The sequence below is a fragment of the Sphaeramia orbicularis genome, chromosome 19 (genome assembly GCF_902148855.1).
Source record: "Sphaeramia orbicularis chromosome 19, fSphaOr1.1, whole genome shotgun sequence".
NCBI classification, from domain to species: domain Eukaryota; kingdom Metazoa; phylum Chordata; class Actinopteri; order Kurtiformes; family Apogonidae; genus Sphaeramia; species Sphaeramia orbicularis.
The window spans coordinates 22814999-22836628 of NC_043975.1; the positions used below are offsets into that span (position 1 = coordinate 22814999).

The 21630-nt window shown below is 35.1% G+C and overlaps 1 protein-coding gene across 4 annotated transcripts in view; it reads left to right on the forward strand.

Moving 5' to 3' along the window:
* sdk2b (sidekick cell adhesion molecule 2b) overlaps positions 1-21630 on the forward strand; it is a 922804-nt gene that overhangs the window by 651577 nt on the left and 249597 nt on the right. For all 4 annotated transcript variants that reach the window (XM_030121445.1, XM_030121446.1, XM_030121447.1 and 1 more), the window contains exon 3: positions 10505-10611. In XM_030121445.1, the coding sequence (XP_029977305.1) occupies positions 10505-10611 (107 nt within the window). The remainder of the gene's footprint in view (positions 1-10504; positions 10612-21630) is intronic.

The window sequence follows — 21630 nt, forward strand, 5'->3', positions numbered from 1 at the left end:
AGATACGTGGGACAGGTTGCCGCCCCAAGCAGTATTGCAATAAATAATGTAAGGATAAATTAAGCAATATTTAACAATGAAATGAACTCTGTTCAAAATACCAATTGACTTCATTTTTTTTTTTTTTTTACAGATGATTAATATGAGATTTCCAATTCAATTTTTCATGTACAATAACACCCAAAAATTTAACGTAAGATACCTGGGTTATTTCAAAGTTATTTATGAATATTTTGTTGTTTTCCTTGTTATACTTCTTATTTTTGTTACAAAATATGATAAAATTAGATTTTTGGGTATTGAGAGAGAGTTTATTCATCTGAAACCATCTAGAAATAGACGATAGTTCTTCATTGGCTTCTCTAATCAGTGTATTGAAATTTTCATGTGATATAACCAAACGTGTCATCAGCAAATAAAAGAGGCAAGACATTTTTACATACCATAGGGAGATCATTGACGTAAATAAAAAAAAAATCACTATTTTAAATGACTCAAAGACAAAAAAAAAAGAAAACCGTGCTGTGTTACTAGCACAGTCCAGCTTTACGACGCATTATATAAGCTGTGTTATGGTTTTCTTGAAGATGTAATTATTATGTCCTTGTGCTACAGCCGGTAATTTAGTAAAATATTATTTGAGCTAACCTTGGAATCATGTTGTCTTTTATTATCGGCGTACTCACTGTAACCTGCACTTTAGCCGTGTCCAATCGAGGATTATAGTGTTGCCAATCATCGCCTATCCACTCATCTTTCCCTTCCCCTTTTCTCCTTCAATTACACCTTCTCCTCTGCGCCCGTTCGTTCCTCCGTCTCCGTCCCATTCACACCCCGTCCTCCCTCTTTCATCTGTCCCTCTCTCTCTCCATCTCCCTGCCACTCCTCCATCTAATCATTTCTCCTGAGTGGGGCTAATTAAAGGGGATCTGACGGAGTGCGCTGACCACAGGAACATCAATCAATCTCTGTCCAACACCACGAGCCCCCGCTGACTCCCCCAACCTGCTGCCAACACACGCAGCTCCGCAAAGGTTAATTGTATTCATTATATAAGGGACAGAGCGAGAGAGAGGGACAGATAGAGAGAGAATATGCTGTAAAGTCACCCTGAAGCCTGAACCTTCAGGGTGAATTCTCTGTAGGCCTCGGAGAGGTTAAACTTAGAGCGTCAACACCACCTGTCAGCTATTTCTCTATTAATGTCTACTTCTTCTCCACCTGAACATTCTTACTTTAAGACTACTTTTTTTTTTTTTTTAACTTTTCACCCCCTCTACCGTTCCATCATCTACCCACTTCATATCCTTTCCATCCCTGCATAACACTTATACATAATTGTATTAATTTAGTTGATGGAACATACGAAGGGAGTCACACATCATTAATGGAGCCTCCTGATTAGTTGATTAAGCCTTAACAGACTTTGGGCTAAAACTCATTTAGTCCTCCGAGTCCGACCGACGTGGCCGCTAATGAGGTTTGATACCGCGTCATTTTTTTGTTACAGATATTAACAGCTTTCTAGCGCACACGCCCATTTGTTAATGCGGCACCACGTTCATTTGCATGCATCTACGCACAAGACACCAAGACAACTTTGCAGATCATTTTAGGCGCCGATTGTTCTTAGCATGATATCATGTTTATGGAAATGTAACTTGAAACAGTAAAAAATGCATGTGAGATCAAAGTGGAGTGTCTTATTAAGCATCTGATTGAAAATAAATGTTGAGAATTCTTTGAAATATTTGTTCTGAGCAGCTCATTTTGCCGTTTATATCATTTTCAGGGCTGTTTGTAATAAAGGCCTGCATTGAATGGAAGGAAGAGTGTTTACGTTTTCTGACCTCTTTCTTTATAAGCAGTTGTAAAATGATCTGAAACTTAACCCTGTAAAGCCTGAAGCATTAAATCACTGACAGAAAATTCCAGTTCGTTGAAACTGGAGCCTTTATTGGTCCTTCTGAACAACCAAAAAATCATTTTTTCAAATATCAATTTCCATGTATGAGTTTCAGTTTGTATCATATTTGATACATCAGGTCTCAATGCTCAAATATTTCTATTTTTGAACAAACAAAAACACAATATAACATAAACATGTCTAACAAATTGGTAATTCCTTTTCAAAACTGAGAAAGTTCTGCCTCCTTCCTCATTAACTCTTTCAGTGCCATGGGCCGATTAAATCGGCTTTACGAATACAACCTTTAAAGTGCCACGGGCCGATCAGATCGGCTTTGGAGAACACGCCATATTTGTGTACAAACAAACCATCCACCCCCATTTCTTTCTCACATTTCGATGACGTTCTTTCAAATCTTCTTGCAAATTACGATCAATAATGAATCGGCTGCGTCCGGTGCATTTTGAATCTAAGTAGCAATCGGTCGGATGTTACCGAGCAGTTTTTGACCAAGGAAGAGTTCGCCTTTCGTTTTCTGCTTGGGAAATTTTATGAATGAATTTATGAATGAAATAATATGCAAATTAGATGGCCATTTTGGAGAAATATCGTAAACACAGCGATCTGTCAAAACAGTCCCATCTGCTAGAAAATGAGTTCTGATGACGATTCAGACTTCGATTATAAAAACAACGCGAAATACTGAAAAACGGCCAAATTCTGTGGCACTTTTAAGGCTTATTAGCCCCTTAACTGTCTGGCACCGAAAGAGTTAATGACAGTCTTGTAGTGTCACTGGAAAGGCCTCTGGTGAACAAATTCTGGTGGATTATCCGTGTACTGCAAGTATCTTAATTGTATACATTAGGGTTTTCAAGAAAAAAGTATCACTGATCATGTAGAGGTGCTTCAAAACTCATGTATCAAATATGATACATTTGGTGTTACAGGGTTAAGGAGTTGATCTCATTAGATGCATCAATAATAACTAGAAATGACGTATAAAACTAAAGTAAAACTCACCTTCAGACTTACGGCATATTCACCAATGACACTATTTTAGGTCATATTAATAAGTGCCTGCTGTTTCTGAGTGTAATGCAGGACAATGATAGCTTATTAAGTTGAAGTGAAATATAACCTTTGCAGAACTACAGAACGTTGACACTTGAGATGCAACTTTGCGCTGAGAAAACCTGAAGGTATATCGCCTAGATTTGCCTTATTTTAAAACAAGATCTGTCATAATAACTTGAAAGAAGATGTATAAAAGTATTTGTTCCACCTTACAGTAATGGACTGATGTGACTAATTCATAAGATATTATTGTATTATTGAAATTAATCGAACAAGTGCAGCCAGGCACAATAAACCCCGCCCCTCACACATATTGTAGCTTATTTTGGCATCGATCAACTCTTTCATTCATATTCAACATTTGTTAAATCTAAAAATTATATATGTGCTAAGTTTGAAATAAATTGAAACTAAATTGATGTTTTTTTTAATAGACATTTGAAATTTTGCCCATTGTAAGTAAATGGGAAAAGAAAAAATATTTTAAAAATTCATAAAAAATGTAGCTTTGACCTACTTTTCCCAAAGTGTAACAACATGTATTCTGGGTCCCTGTCAATCTATAAACCCAATTTGGTTTGAATTCAACCAATATTTTTGCTGCTACAGACATGTGAAATTTTGCCCATTATAAGTAAATGGGAAATGAAAAAGATATTAAAAATGTAACAAAAAAATTTCAGAAACAAGCTATCACTTAGATATTTTGCAGAGTGATGTCTACAATTAATCTCAACATCTCTGCAACTTTTTAAGTAAATTGAGTCAAAATTGATGTTTTTGTAGGAATTAGAAATTTCGCCCATTATACGTAAATGGGGGGAAAAAAATATTTTAAAAATTTCACAAAAAATTTTAACTTTGACCTACTTTTCCCAAAATGTAACCACATCTATTCTGGGTCACTGGCAATCTATAAACCCAATTTGCTGTGAATTCAACCAATAGTTTTACTGCTAAAGTGTTAACAATCAAAGAAACAAACCGAACCAAAAACAATACCTATTATTATAGATAATTCATTTAATAAGACAGGGGTAGTTGTTTGTTTACCTGCTTTACTAGTTTCAGCTACTTCCTGTAGCCTTCGTCAGAAGCGTCATAATGTTGTTGCGACACGTTGTTACGCCCTGGCTAGGGGACCCTAGGACATAACATGAAATTAGCGGACGCCTTTCCTCACTCCCAAGCCACAGAGAGAAAACCCCGGATGCGGGTTGTGCATGTTAACAAAAAAAAAGGTGATTTATTTGCAAAGTGCAGCATACAGATAATGAAAACTGAACAAAACGAACAGCTGAAACTTTAGGATGGGCTCAGGCAATAACAGCAAACAAAACTTTGTAACACAAGAAACGAAGCTGACCTGCAAAGAAAAGAAACCAAAATGCAGAGACTAACCTCCCTTGCAAAAACAAGAGAAAATGAGACAAAAGAAAAGGACAGCCCACCCCTACTGCTGAGACCACATACAGGGTGGGGAAGCAAAATTTACAATATTTTGAGGCAGGGATTGAAAGACAGTGTATGACCAATTAGTTTATTGAAAGTCAGGAGAATTTATTTGCCACAAGAAAATGTACATAATAGAAAATGTTTTGATTCTATGTGTCCTCCTTCTTTCTCAATAACTGCCTTCACACGCTTCCTGAAACTTGCACAAGTGTTCCTCAGATATTCGGGTGACAACTTCTCCCATTCTTCTTTAATAGTATCTTTAAGAAAGTCGACATTGCTGTGTGATGTTCTATTGGTAGCATGTTCTAAAACGCCCCAAATAGCAGAATCCAGAGGGTTTAGATCTGGGCTAGAAGGCGGCCATAAACATGATTCCCAAAAATTGCTAAAGTTGGATTTGTTGCTGTTGTCAACAAGTGTTTTGGTGTTCTTGTGTAAGATTTGAACTTCAAATCATATTTTACTGCATTTCTAACGGTCTTGTTGTCTACCTCAAGTTCAATTGCCATTTTTCTCATGGATTTGGTTGGATCCTTTAGGATTCTGGATTTGAGAGCTTTAATAAAAGCTTTGGTACGTTTTTTGTTGCTTCCTCCACTTCCAGACCTTCTCGTAATAGTTTTGCTCATAGTCATTCTCTTCTTTCCATTATAAACAGTCTTTATGGACACTCCAACTATTTTTGAAATCTTCTTTGGTGTGACGAGTGCATTCAGCAAATCACACACTCTTTGACGTTTGCTTTCCTGATTACTCATATGGGCAAAAGTTTCTGAAAAGGTATGGATAATAGTGTTAGGTATGATTATGACATCAATATATGTTTGGTTTCAAAACAATTGACGTAGTGCCTGCTGAGAAAAAACAACTAAATGTTCATTGTAAATTTTGCTTCCCCACCCTGTACACTGACGGAATGAAGGCGGGGTTGGGAGTGGAGGAAACGGCGACCCTGGTCCGGCCCAGCTCCGCGATCTTTATTGGTCCGGCTTTAGCTGGTCCAATCCAGGTGTGGGATCTGGCGCCGCACCTGTAACACATTAGCCACTCATGCATAGAAAAAAAGGACACATCCACGGAGTGACACCCAGACCCACCTATGGGTCAGCCTGTCAGACAGGAAGTAGCTGAAACTAGTGAAGCAGGTAAACAAACAACTACCCCTGTCTTATTAAATGAATTATCTATAATAATTTTATGTGAAAGACAGTATGAAACTTTACCAGACAAAAACAATACCCCTTGCCTCCCCTTCGGGGGGTGTGGGCATCAGATGCTTGACATACCACTGACTAAATCATTTAAAAGCCAATAGGTAAGAATGACTGTGGTGTCTCCCAAGCCACTACAACAACATTTAATTTATAAAAGTATCAAAAAAATAGAAATCTCCAATGCTTTGCGACTTCTGAAAAGGGCAGGGGGAGCATCCAGATGAAAATTCATTCACCAACAATTTATTGACGTTTTCAGACTCGTGCTAGAGAACCTTAAACTCATCGTAAATAAGCGTTATTGGACATGTCTTTCTGAAGACTTTGATAAATTGGATGTTTTAAGTGTCTAAAATAGAGTTGTTTTTCAAACCTGGCAACCCCCAAATTAATTCTAATGAGTAGCTTTTAAATGAAAATGATTAGCAAATATAATATTAACAGTAATGAGTCTAATAAACTCCTTTTTAATTGGCGTGTTATTGTAGAGTCGTACCATGTTTACTGAAAGCTTCCATCAGAACAAAAAAAAGCATGCTTGTCAGGTTAACTTTAAACAGCCTCTTAGAAAGTGGGACTTTGCATTGACCAATTTGTCTTTTGCCTTTGGCAATCTGTGGGGAAAAAAAATAAAATAAAATCTTCCTGAATCTGTATTCAAGCACTCACTCAAACAGCTTGTTGAAAGCACTTGTGAACTTCTGAAACACTCTCTTTTACTTTTTGTTTCATTCAAATGCATTGCTCCCTGAACATTTATGCACAAAATAAACTCTATAAACAAAAGGTTAAATCACAGAAACTTTTTTTTCTTCTTTTTTTTTTAACACAAATTGCATGTGGTTGCTGTGGTAACAGTACATCCCATTGCTGGAGGTTATGCAGACATTCTCCTAGGCAGGCCTTGAACGCACAGCGCAACATGTGGGAATTTGACAGCAAAGATGGCAAGCACACTCCTAGTGGCAACTGTTTCACCTCCCACAAGAAGTATTTTAGTTTATTTTGACAGGAATGTACTCGGGTGGCTCGTATGTAGCAGGTGGAGCTCATGCATGTGGGTTTAATTCACAAATTCTACACATTGCGCTGCTGTCTAACAGACCATTAGAGGCTGTTTTTTGTGTTGTCAGTCTTTTTATTTAGTCAGTTACAAAGACATCCACCATTACAATTCGTCCATATTTAGAAAAATATACACAGAGTGAGCAAACCAAAAATACAACAAAGGAACACAAACAAAACAAACACACAATTTAACAACCCCCCCCCCCCCGGAAGTAGTCGTAACTAGGGAAAAACTAAACAAACGGAATCATGGCCGGACTGGAGGAATATTTTGCTATAATTAAGCAGCTGTTTGATACGGAAGCGTATTGCATTCACACAAAAAAAAAACATTCGGCTCTTTTTTTCTGAATTAACGAGATAAACAGCAGTGTAATTATAGCAAAATATTCCTCCAGTCCGGCCATGATTCTGTTTGTTTATTTTTTCCATAGTTATGACTACTTCTGGGTCAGACAACTTAACTAAATTGAAAATAGCAAAATCGGATGAAACGGTCGTTATCCGTTTTTTTTTCTTCCACTTTTCATTTGAGCATAAAATCGGGAAATGGAAAAACAAACCGTTATCCGTTTTTCATTCTGGTTTTGAAAATGAAACACAAAAAACCGAGTCATGTTTTTGTTTTTTTGATTTTTGGTGATTTTTGCTTTTAAATTGAAAAACTAATGAACGAATGATACATGGATTCTGTTCCCAGCGTGTTTTTTATACCTTGCACAGAGGGTGATATTCTGGATTATAGTGACTTGTAGAGTCGAGATAGTAAGTGACCTTGTTGAGCCACATTATGTAATAAATTCCCATTATGTAATAAAAGTTCAAAATGTAATAAGAATGTCACGTCATCTTGTAATAAAGCCGCATTATGTAATAAACTGACGCATTTTGTAATAAACTACCTCAATGCATTATGTAGTAAATTTTTTCGCATGATGTAGTACATAATGTATTACAGTTTGAGAAATTTATTACAAAATGCACTTGACACATTTTTATGTTCATCTTTAAACTGTGTGGTTAAAGTTCTGATTCCATTACCTGTAGCTCCTGTGACTAATTTCTTCTAAACTGCTCTGAAATTATATTAATTTGAATTGTTATTACATAATGAACAGTGTTATTACATTTTTTTTAAAAATAAAAATGTGTCAAGTGCATATTGTAATAAATTTCTCAAATTGTAATAACTTACTACATAATGTGAAAAAAATTATTACATAATGCGTTGACGTAGTTTATTACAAAATGCATCCGTTTATTACATAATGCGGCTTTATTACAAGATGATGTGACATTCTTATTACATTTTGAACTTTTATTACATAATGGGAATTTATTACATAATGTGGCTTAACAGTCCATTTTGTAATAAACTACGTCAACGCATTATATAGTAAATTTTTTCACATTATATAGTAAGTTATTACAATTTGAGAAAGTTATTACAAAATGTACTTGGCACATTTTTATTTTAAAAAAATGTAATAACATGCTTCATTATGTAATAACAATCCAAATTCATATAATTTCAGAGCAATTTAGAAGAAATTAGTCACAGGAGCTACAGGTAATGGAATCAGAACTTTAACTACACAGTTTAAAGATTAATTTAGCACATTACATTTTCCTGAAAATAAAAATATGTCAAGTGCATTTTGTAATAAATTTCTCAAATTGTAATAACTTACTACATAATGCGAAAAAATTTACTACATAATGCACTGAGGTAGTTTATTACAAAATGCGTCAGTTTATTACATAATGCGGCTTTATTACAAGATGACGTGACATTCTTATTACATTTTGAACTTTTATTACAAAATGGGAATTTATTTCATAATGCGGCTCAAACTACCTCAGTGCATTTTGTAGTACATTTTTTCGCATTATGTAGTAAGTTATTACAACTTGAGAAATTTATTACAAAATGCACTTGATACATTTTTATTTTCAGGAAAATGTAATGTGCTAAATTAATCTTTAAACTGTGTGGTTAAAGTTCTGATTCCATTACCTGTAGCTCCTGTGACTAATTTCTTCTAAATTGCTCTGAAATTATATTAATTTGGATTGTTATTACGTAATGAACCATGTTATTTCATTTTTTTTTTTTTTTTTAATAAAAATGTGTCAAGTGCATTTTGTAATAAATTTCTCAAATTGTAATAACTTACTACCTAATGCGAAAAAATTGACTACATAATGCACTGAGGTAGTTTATTACAAAATGTGTCAGTTTATTACATAATGCGGCTTTATTACAAGATGACATGACGTCCTTATTACATTTTGAACTTTTATTACATAATGGGAATTTATTACATAATGCGGCTCAACAGTCCTTCGTTGTCTCCTAACTTAAAAAATTCATCGACCTTAGAAGGATTTATCCTCTCTAAGGTACGAACATGGTCTCTAACGTAATTCCTAATTTGCAAATACCTGAAATGTTTGTTTGTATGGAGATCATATTTAGCCTGAAGTTGGTTGAAGAAATCAAAGCTCTCATCTATTAACAGGTCTCTAACAGTCCGAATTCCAAGTTCTATCCAATGTGTAAAAATCGAATCTGAAGTGGAGGGGACAAAGGAGGGATTCCAAACTACAGGCTGTTTTTTGGAGCCTCTTGCCCGTTTCATACATCTCCCAGTGCAGCGTCCATTTATTAGTTATTGAATGACTGTAAGTTAGTTGATCGCTGGCCTTCTGAGCAGGCCTGTATGCCCATTCTCAGAAATGAATTACCTTTTGATTCAAGCAGACAAAATCAATTTTACATCCTGCACTTATTGAGTTTATTTCTCGCTGATATTCCCCGCTGTGTTGCAGATATCGAAAACACTCGTACAAAGTTAAAGGCATTGATCTCTGATGAGCGGTCGCTTTTAACAGAACAAAAAGCAAAAAAAAAAAAAAGACTGTGAGTTTACTTGTCATGCTATTTAACTTCACAATGAATAAGCTGTCACACACACACACAGGACTGTTATAATTTATTGTATTATTATTAACAGAGCGTTGGCAGTGTTCCTAATAAGAGCTACCTGATTTATTCGGCTTTACTCGCCCCTTTATGCTCTTGGCGTCAGCTGTGGAGCCAGATGTGGTTGAAGATACACCATACAGCACATGAGTGATCAGCACACACACACACACACACACACACATATACATAGCAGATGTATAAATTATAGCACACGCTGCCTCCACATGGTAAGAAGATGGTACTGCCGCCACAGCTGGACAGTGAAGTCAAGGTCATGGGGGACAGTGTCAACTCCTGGAGACGTACGGCATTACTCTTTGTCTCTGGGGATTACTTATATATGTGTATGTGTGTGTGTGTGTGAATGCATATAACAGCCTTCAGGGCAGGTGTGTGTCGTCGGTGTGTGTTTATGTATGTGCGTATTTGTCTTGGGTGAGGTAGAGCTTCACGGTTGCGGCCGCTTCAGCCTCTTGAGCATCATTATCATTGGAATAAACAACAGCTAAGCTCCAATGTCCTCTGTGCCCTTGTTCGTCTATTAGATGGTCTTAAGTGTGTGTGTGTGTGTGTGTGTGTGTGTGTGTGTGTGTATGTGTGTGTGTGCGCGCTTGGACTGTAATGTGTATTTATGCCTTTTTAGCACATTTGTAACACAAATACCCATGCTAATGTCTTTACATAATTACTCTGTTTGATTCCTGCTTTTGTCTTAATTAGTTTATTTTGTTTAAAGAGAATCCTTAACCATATCGTGTGTGTGTGTTTGTGTGTGTGTGCTTATTAAAGGTACCTAATCCCTTCTTTGGACCGCTCCCATGCCGGCTTCTACCGCTGCATCGTCAGGAATCGTGTGGGAGCCCTTCTACAGAGGCGTACAGAAGTACAAGTGGCCTGTAAGTACAGAAAAATAAATAAATAAATAAATCATATAGGTTAGATGTAATCACCATGAAGTCACCCGCTGGCCTTTCAGTCTGCGGAAGCTTTGAGGTTGCATTTTGTTTTGGCCTTTGTCCCTTTTTTGGCTTTTTGCAGCCGCAAGAGTCAGTATTTGGACAGAATTTCAATGAGGGGGTGTTAATAAGGCTAATGCTGCTGCTGCTAATGTATGGAAAATCCCAGCCGCACTGTTAAAACATCACCTAGTTCAGCTCTATTTCAGCTATACATACACTCAAGGAAAAAAAGAAACGCACCATTTTCATTTTCTCGATTTTTTCCAGAAATATCGCAAACTACAATGAGTTCAGTACTATTCTGAGTCCAAATGAAATGATTGTTTTCCTGGTTCCGGTTGATTGTTTTTGTTTTTTGTTTTTTGTTTTCAGATTTTTATTTAGAAATATTGAGAAGAGTTCAACATACATTTAAATTACATTGCGGTCATGTAACAAGTATTTGACCAATGACCAATCTTTCCATTCTCAACATTTCAGTTTTTCTTTTTTTTTTTGTTAATAAACAAACAATCAAACAATGAACAATGGATGCATTGTTACATAAAAACACAGAAAACACATACGAAAGACCAAGAGACTTTGACCTCCTCTCTCTGAAGCAAAAAAGAAAAATAAATAAATAAATAAAATATGAAAAGTAGAATGAATTAATTACACAAAAAAACAAGACAATTCCAGAAACATTGTCATTATATTGTCATTTCTTGTACATTTAGGGTTCCGACAGATTGTGTTTGGTAAGTGTAAACAAAAAATTTCCACTTTGACCATATATTTGAAAATTTGTTCATTTGTAATTGAAGGGAGAAGGTTAGGCAAGGCAAGGCAAGTTTATTTGTGTAGCGCATTTCAGCAACAAGGCAATTCAAGGTGCTTCACACAGGACATTGAAATAAAAGAAACAAAAAGAAATACATTTAAAACATTATAAAAGAAACATGTAAAAGGTGATTAAAAACAGCAAGTAAGAAAAAAACACATAAAATTAAAAAAAAAAAAAACAACAACAACAACACACATATTAAAGTAAGAGTTGCAGTGCAGAGTTTCAAAGAGAATCTAAAATTTAAAAAGTCAAAGGCAGCAGTGAACAGGTGAGTCTTTAACCTGGACTTAAAAGAACTCAGACTCTCAGCAGACCTGATATTTTCTGGTAGTTTGTTCCACATATACGGAGCATAGAAACTGAACGCTGATTCTCCATGTTTAGTTCGGACTTTGGGAACACAGAGCAGACCTGCACCAGATGACCTGAGTGGTCTGGATGGTTCATACTGGACTAGAAGGTCTCTGATGTATTTTGGGCCTAAACCATTCAGTGCTTTATATGCTAGCAAGAGAATTTTAAAGTCTATTCTCTGAGAGACAGGGAGCCAGTGTAGAGACCTCAGAACTGGAGTGATGTGGTCCTCTCTCTTGGTCTTAGTGAGGACTCGAGCAGCAGCATTCTGGATCAGTTAGTTAGTCCGAGTTAGTTAGTCTGAGTTAGTTAGTCTTTCCATCTGGTAAATTTCATTCACAATATCTACCCATTTTTCCAGATTAGGTGGTTCAGGTTGGAGCCGGTGCCTGGTCACAGCCTTTTTGCCAGCAGTTATTAAAATTCTATACAAGTAGGCATTGTTCACTAAAATTTCAGTTTTTCCCATAATTAAGGTGGCAAATTCAAAAGGTAAGGTAACATTAACCCATAAGGACCCAGTGTGACATTTGTGTCAGTTCCCAAATGATTTTTTTTCCTCTATATTTAACCTTTTGTAGGTGATTTATCACTATTTATTGTAATATTACCCTCTTTAGTTTGAGTTTTTTCAGTGTAAATCATGTATTGTTCTGTATTTAATTCACTGATCATATAGATGTTAATTAAAGCAAAAGTAAATTCATAAGTTATTCCATCAAAAACAGAGAAAACTGAAGAAAAATTGAATTTTTCTGTAAAATCTATCATCAACTGAACATAAACTAAGTGTCTCCATCCACTGTGATTGATCCAACTCCATGGGTTTTACTCCTGAATCAATGTTGTAGAAGATGACGGTGTTTCCACGGTAACTACGGAGCCTCTCAACATCCAAACGGGTCATATCTGATGACCATGAAACGATGATAAATGCATTTTACACCAATTATTTACATGTATTAGTAGATCAACAGGGATTAAACAGTTTCAGCAGATGATTTTGGTAGATGGTGGATGTTTGGGTCTTTATGGGTTAAGTATATATTCTTTATTTTTGTGTATATCATTCCAAAATTGTTTTATTTTTGTTTTATTTTACCGCTTTTGATTAGCAATAAGAACTGTATTTTTGTATTCCTCACCCATGTCTGCTCATGAGTGAAACTCACAGATGAATTGGACCTCTCCTCAATTGTGCACAACTATTCCCTATAAAAAGACACCAAAATGGAGCAAAAACACATTTGTCCACAATGCCACGACTACTGCAACCGGAGAGAGATTGGGTCATTGGTGTGCTTCAAGCTACAGTTGAGGACAAAATTATTAGCCCCCCTATGAAATTTTAAGTTTCTTCAAGATTTTCCTAAGTACTTTTTTAACAGAGCAAGGACTTTTCAACATAGCATTTCTGAACATACTAGTTCTCTTTAGAAGGCAAAAATTATGTATATTTGCACACCAAAACAGCATTATTTAGAAAAAAAACTAAAATACCCAGGGACATTATTATTAGCCCCCTTTAAGAAATGACCATTTATTAAGTCATGGCACAAACCACTTTTGTGCAATGATGTGCTGTAACTTCACAGGTGATGTGTTTAAAAGTGATCAGGTGAATCAAGTGATTTCACTTAACATTTAAGTTAAAACATGGTATAAAAGCCTCAGTATGGCTCATTGAGCTGTCAGTTGAGAAAGCACCATGCCCAAAACTAGAGAAATCCGTTTGGACTCGAGAAAAATGATTATTGATGTAGACAAAGCAGGAGAGGGATGCACAAAGCAATCCAAGCATTTCCAAGTGTCAAGAACTGGAGTGAGAAGTATAATCCAGAAATTCAAAAACAGCCACACAGTACAGAACAAGCTTTGCAGAGATAGGAAGTGAAAGATTTCAAAGACCCTGGAAAGAAAACTAGTGAGAGATGGGTCTAAAGACCCCAGAACAACTGCCAAGACACTGGTGAATGACTTGGCCACATCAGGAATCATAGTCTGTAAGAAGACAGTCACTATAGCTCTGAACTGGAATGGACTGAGAGGATGCAGACCAAGAAAAACTCCACTTTTGAAGAAGAGACACCTTTAAGCCAGACTTAAATATGCTCAGGACAACCTGGAGAAACATTATGCATACTGGAAGTGTGTCCTATGGTCTGATGAGACAAAACTAGAGCTCTATGGCCATAGAGGCAGCGTTTATGTTTGGAGAAAAAAGGGAGAGGCATAGAACCCAAAGAACACCGTCCCTACAGTGAAACATGGTGGTGGGAGTATTGTGTTGTGGGGATGCTATAGTGCATCTGGAACTAGAAATCTGGTCAAGGTGGAAGGAATCATGAACAAAGAAAGATGTGGAGATTTTGAAAGAAAACCTTAAGCAGTCAGCAGTAACACTGGGTCTGGGTCATTGCTTCATCTTCCAATATGACAACAATCCAAAACATACATCTCTCTTGGTGAAGCTCTATCTTCAGAAGACCAAAGTGAATGTAACTGAGTGGCCTGCGCAAAGCCCTGACTTAAATCCCATTGAAAATATTTGGGGTGACCTAAAAAAGAACATCCATGCCAGAAGGCCACCAAATCTGGAGGAGCTGGAAAGATTTGCCAAAGAAGAATGGGCTGGGATTCCTCAAAAAAAGTGTCAGAGACTTGTAATAAAAAAAAATACTATGACTGCAGGCTGTTATCCAGCAAAAAGGATACACAATTGATTATTAGGATCAGGGGGGCTAATAATTTTGACCCTGGTACTTTTTGTTTTTTGTGGAATATTTTCATTTCTGTGTGCAACTAAAATCATGTAAGCATCCAAAATAAAACTAGGATATCTAAAAAAGCTGTGTTAAAAATGTGTTGCTCTGTGTAAAAGCACTCAGGAAATACCTTTAAAACAATGACATTTTTGTAGGGGGGGCTAATAATTTTGTCCTCAACTGTAGGTGTTTGGACTCCACCACTCTACCGTTGTACGCCTTACTGAGCGTTACCACACCACCGGCTCCTCCAACCACCGTCCCAGATCTGGTCGACCAATGCAGCTCTTGTAGCTGGCCGAAACCTGTCACGGAGATGTGGCAGCCGATTGACACGGTCTTGCGCAGCGGTTGTAACACGCGGTCGACCAGATCTGGGACGGTCGTGGTGTGGTAACGCTCAGCAAGGCGTACAACGGTAGAGTGGTGGACTCCAAACACCCTGGCTCATTTTGACTCAGAATACTGCTGAACTCATTGTAATTTGCAATTTTGCAATAACTGTCATATTTCCGAAAAAATCGAGAAAATGAAAATGGTGCGTTTCTTTTTTCCTTGAGTGTACATTATGCTTAATATTCGGACTGATTCACTCATTGATTGACATTTCATTGATTAATTGCATGTGAAAACACAAAAGAAGAAGAATGTAATGTACAGTAACTTCATATTACACCTATGCATATATGCGGTAAAAAAAAAAAAAAAAACTCTTAGGCCACTACATGTTAATGGTTTTGTAGGATTGTAATGAACATGCATTTTTATTTGTGAGTCCCTTTATTAAAACATAAGATAATGCAAGAAATGTGTGCACAAATCAGAGCTAAACAGCTTTTACACGTAAACTTTGACCTCATTTTTTTGGATTTAACTAATTTTTCTTAAAGTTTTCTTTAATAATTTGGCAGTAAATCAAACATCCCAGAGTTTTTCTTTATCTTTTATCTAGGGATGTGCGATATTGGCTTTTTTACCAAAAACCTATATGCTGATATTGTCCAACGCTTAATTTCCGATTCCGATATCTACCGATACCGCTGCCGATATATGTGGGATATTAAACTAATTTTAGGTAACATCACAAATCTCCTGTCATGGAATTAACACATCATGCCTAATTTTATTGTGATGCCCCATTGGATGCATTCTCAAATGCAACAAGGCTTTCAAAATGTAAACACTGTCTGTGCAAAGAATACATACTTCAACTTAAGTTGTGGAAAAAATGCCATATTTATTTATTTTCTCTCCCTCCCTCCATGAGTCTATTACAGTGTGGTAACTCTACTGTACAATTTTGAAAACTGCACATTTCTTTCAGCTACAAACAATGCTTCATTTACGCGTCGGTAAATGCCGGTGAAAACAAGGCATTATTTTATCGGTTTTAATGATAGGCAAAAAAACACAATAACCGTATTCACCGATATTACATTTTTATGCCAATATCAGGCATCCCTACTTTTATCATGTTTGCTGTCCAGATAATCCCATATAACACAGGTGTCAAACATGCAGCCCGGGGGCCAAAACCGGCCCACCAAAGGGTCCAATCTGGCCCGCGGGATTAATTTGTAAAAATGCAAAAGTTACACTAAAGATATTAAAAACCAACGATATTAAAATAATCTTAGGTCAGTTCAATCTAAAGTGGGTCAGACCAGGAAAATACTATCATAATAGCCTGTAAATAATGAAAACAGCAATTTTTCTCTTCATTTTAGTTTTTAAAAAAGTTAAAATTACACAAAAAATGTTTACATTTACAGACTAGCCTTTAACAAAAAATGTGAATAGCCTGAAATGTCTTAACAGTATTCTAATTTTACTAATATTCTGCCTGTTACTAAATGTTTTGTGTATTTGTAGATCCACTGTGATCTGTAACTTATTAAGCATATGTATATGTATAAATTATAAACTGAGGCATGATATTGTAAAATTGTGCTTTTTTTTATTTTTATTTTTTTTTGAAGAATTTTCAAGTTCATATTTGTTCATGTTGTATTCAAGTACACTTCGTAGATGTAAACATTTTCATTACGGAATTAGACTTTTTTTTTTTCCACTCAAAAACATAGAGCAAACTTTGGAGTTGACATTATTTATAAATTGTTATCCTATTATTTATATTATTTTACTGGTCCAGCCCACTTTATAAAATATTAGGGTGTATGTGGCCCCTGAATTGAAATGAGTTTGACACCCCTGCCATATAAATTCTATTATATACATTTTTTTTTTTTTTTTTTGCAAATTTATTTTTGTTTTCATTGCTGTTTAGAGACTGTATTTCTTGCTGTTGATATATTGACGGAGAGACTGAGAAATCCTTATTTGTGGTCATTATAACTTTTGGTAAAATAGCTAATCTAATGGCGGCCTAAGATTTTTGCACAGTACTGTACGTTTGATTAGTTTTGCGTAGTTTGTGCCCAAAAAAGAGGGTTAACTCATTAACTTATTAACTCACTTATTAACTGATTAGTTCATTCCTCAATCATGAATTAATTCCTATTAGTAAGTAAATACTATATTATTTATTAAATACTGTATCATATATGAATGTCATTTATATCACAGTAATAATACTAACAATAATAATTATGTCACTACAGTACTTCCTACCTCAATATGGTGTTGTGTGCAAGTTATACTAGCACAACTTAATGAAACTACGTGCAAAAAAAAAAAAAAAGTCACTCAGTCTTATTATTTTAACTACAGTGGAGTGTGTGTTAATAAAACAATGCATTATATTTAACTGTAGCTGTCAATCAAAGCCCACGCAGCAGACATCAAAACCTTCTGTCAGCCTCAAAATCTTATTAACGGAGCGATAATTATAAAAACAAGAAAAGCACTTGGAGAGCACACAGACCTCCACCAAGACAGATCCCCCCCCCCCACGATCATCACCAAAATTGAATCATTTGTTCCTTGTGATAGTATCAACATTTCCTGAAAACTTCCTGAAAATCCATCCATAACTTTTTGAGTTATCTTGCTAACAAACAAACAAAGCAAAGTGATCACAATATCTCCTAGTGGAGGTAATAAGCCCTGGTTCATATAGAAGAGGGTCTAATTAGAGCAAATGAGACCATGATGACTGCGTTTCTATACAGCACTGGTGTCAAACATATGACCCGTGGGCCAAAACAGGCCCGCCAAAGGGTCCACTTCAGCCCATGGGGTGGACAATGGTGTCAAAATCTTCTCCAAATTTCATACCAATAGGATCTAAAGTGGGTCAGACCAGTAAAATAATAACAGAATAACCTATAAATAATAACTCCAACTCCCAATAATAACAACTCCATCTTTGTTTTAGTGTAAAAAAGTAAAATTCCATAAAAAAATGTCTACATTTATAAACTATCCTTTCACCAAAAATGTGAATAACCTGAACAAATATGAACGACCTGAAATATCTTATCAGAAATCAGTGCAATTGTACCAATATTCTGCCTGTTATTACATGTTTTGTGTATTTGGAGATCCACTGTGATCTGTAAATTGTAATTTAATGAGACAGAATATTGTTAACCCATAAAGACCCAAAAACACACACCATCGACCAAAACCATCTACTGATCTAAACTGTTTAATACCAGTTGATCCACTAATCCTATCAATAGATATAGATAATTGGTGTAAAATACAGTTTGTCATCTTTTCATGGTCATCACATATGACCCATTTGACGTTCAGAAGCTCTGTAGTTACCACGGAAACATCGTCATCTTCTACGACATTGATCCATCAATAAAGCCCATGGAGTTGGATCAATGACAGTGGATGGACACACTGGGTTTATGTTCAGTTAATGATAGATTTTGCTTAAAAAATGTCACTTTTTCGTCAGTTTTCTCTGTTTTTGATATAATGATCTTTAACTTTACTCTGAGCTTTTAGGAACATCTACATGATTAGTCGATTAAATGTAGGAAAAAACATAATTTCACTAAAAAAAAAAAACACAAAATATGGAGGAAAATATTACAATAAATAGTAATAAATCACTTAACGATGGTTAAATATAGAGAAAAATTTATTTGTGAACTAACGCAAATGTCAACCTGGGTCTTTATAGGTTAAAACTGCACTTATTTTTCTTAAGAAATATTGGGTTGTTCATGTTATTCACATTTTTAAGAGAACTTTGTAGATGTAAACACTTTCATAATGTAATTTGACTTTTTCACTGTTATTATTTTCCTGCTCCGGCCCATTTCAGATCATATTGGCCCCTGAAGTAAAATGAGTTTGACCCCTCGTGCTATGGTGAATTAGATTGAACAGGAGCCAGAATGTTTAACTTCTGCATTTCCTGTTCTAAAACAAAAACAAAACAAAAAAAAAAAGCTAAATGGAATGTTGTGAATGTTGCTTGAGACACAAATTTAACCCATAAAGACCCAAACAGCCACCAGCGACCAAAATAATCAACTGATCAAAACCGTTTAATACCTGGTGATCCACTAATTCTATCAATCCATGTAAATAATTGGTGTAAAATGCAGTTATTCATCTTTTCATGGTCATCACATATGACCCATTTGGACGTTCAGATGCTCCATAGTTACCATGGAAACACTGTCATCTTCTACAACATTGATTCACCAGTAAAACCCATGTAGGATAATGGATGGAGACACTGGGTTTATGATCAGTTAATGATATATTTTACTGGAAAAGTCAATTTTTCTTCAGTTTTCTCTATTTTTTATTTAAAATACCTGATTTCACTGAAAAAACATAAAATACAGAGGAGAATATTACAATAAATGGTGATAAATCACTTAAGGACGGTTAAATATAGAGAAAAATTCATTTGGGAACTAATGCAAATGTCAACCTGGGTCTATATGGGTTAAAACTGCACTTATTTTTGTTAAGAAATATTAGGTTGTTCATGTTATTTACATTTTTAAGGGAGTTTTGTAGATGTAAACACTTTCATAATGTAATTTGACTTTTTCACTGTTATTATTTTACTGCTCCGGCCCATTTCAGATCATATTGGCCCCTGAAGTAAAATGAGTTTAACCCCCCGTGCTATAGAGCAGGGGTGTCAAACTCATTTTAGTTTAGGGGCCACATACAGCCTAATATGATATAAAGTGGGCCGGACCAGTAAAATAATATAAATAATAGGATAAGAACTTCGAAATAATATCAACTCCAAAGTTTTCTCTATGTTTTTGAGTGAAAAAAGTAAAATTCCGTAATTAAAATGTTTACATCTAGGAACAACCTGAAAATTCTTAAGAAAAATAAGTGTAATTTTGACAGTATTACACCTCAGTTTACCATTTAAACATGTGCATCACAACTTGCAGATCACAGCGGATCTACAAATACACAAAACATTTAATAACAGGCAGAATATTGTTAAAATACAACATACTTCTCTTACGACATTTCAGGTTATTCATAGTTTTTGTGAAAAGCCAGTCTGTAAATGTAAACATTTTTGTGTAATTTTACTTTTTTGACACTAAAACAAAAAGAAAAAAATAGCTTTTTTTCATGATTTATAGGTTATTATGATAGTATTTTACTTTAGATTGAACATCCTTGATTGATAATATCGTCTAGGCCACCATTAGATTAGTTATTTTACCAAAAGTTATAATGATCACACATAAGGATTTCTCAGTCTCCCCATTAATATATCAACACTGAGAAATACAGTCTCTAAACAGCAATCAAAACAAAAATAAATTTGCCAAAAAAATATGTATATAATAGAAGTTATATGGGATCATCTGGACAGCTAACATGATAAAAGATTAAAAAAAAAAAAAAAAAACTCTGGGATGTTTGATTTACTGAGAATTGTTAAAGAAAACTTGAAAAACTTTAAACTCATTTTAGTTCAGGGGCCACATTCAACTAAATTTGATCTGCAGTAGGCCGAACCAGTGAAATATTAACATAATAATATAGAAATAATGTCAACTCCAAACTTTTCTCTGTGTATTGGAGCGAAAAAAATAAATTTACATTATGAAAAGGTTTACATCTACAAACTATCCTTTCAAAAGATGTGAATAACATGAACAAACTGAAAAAATAAGTGTAATTTTAACAATATTCTACCTCAGTTTATCATTTACACATTTACATTATAATATAAAAAATTACACAAAACATTTAATAACAGGCAGAATATTGTTAAAATTGTACTTACTTCTCTTAACACATTTCAGGTTGTTCATATTTGTTCAGGTTATTCACATTTTTTTTTGCAAAATTATACTTTGTTTTAGTGTAAATATATGAAAGTATTTAGGTTAGGTTAGGTTGGTTTATTTCAGACACAGACATAATACAAAACATATGAAACAAAAATAAAAAAATAGTAATAGTAATAAACAATACACAAATAAAAAATCAAACAATAGAATAATAATAATAATAATAATAATAATAATAATAATAATAATAATAATAATAGTAATGATAATAATAATGATAATGATAAACAATACACAAAAAATCAAATAATAGAGAAAGAAAAAAAAATTACATTTACAAAGACATAAATTTGGAGTTGTCATTATTAATATGTTCTTATGATAGTATTTTACTGAATCCTGCCCACTGGAGATTGAATTGGTCTGAATGTGGAACCTGAAATAAAAGGATTGTTAATATCTTCAGTGTAAGTTTTGCGTTTCACAAATTCATCCCAGGGGCCAGATTGGACCCTTTAGCGGGCTGGTTTTGGCCCCCGAGCCGCATGTTTGACACCTGTGCTCTAGAGAATTAGTTGAACAGGAACCAGAATGTTTAACTTCTGCATTTCCTGTTCTAAAACAACAACAAAAAAAATGCTAAATGGATAATAGATGGATTGATGCATTAGAGAAACTATGGAGAGCACACACACACACACACACACACACAATGCCAACACTCTGTTTGACTGCCTTTGTATCAAGGACTGACTAGGGAGGGACAGATGCTGGCAGGGTGAAAGAGCTACCTGCATCT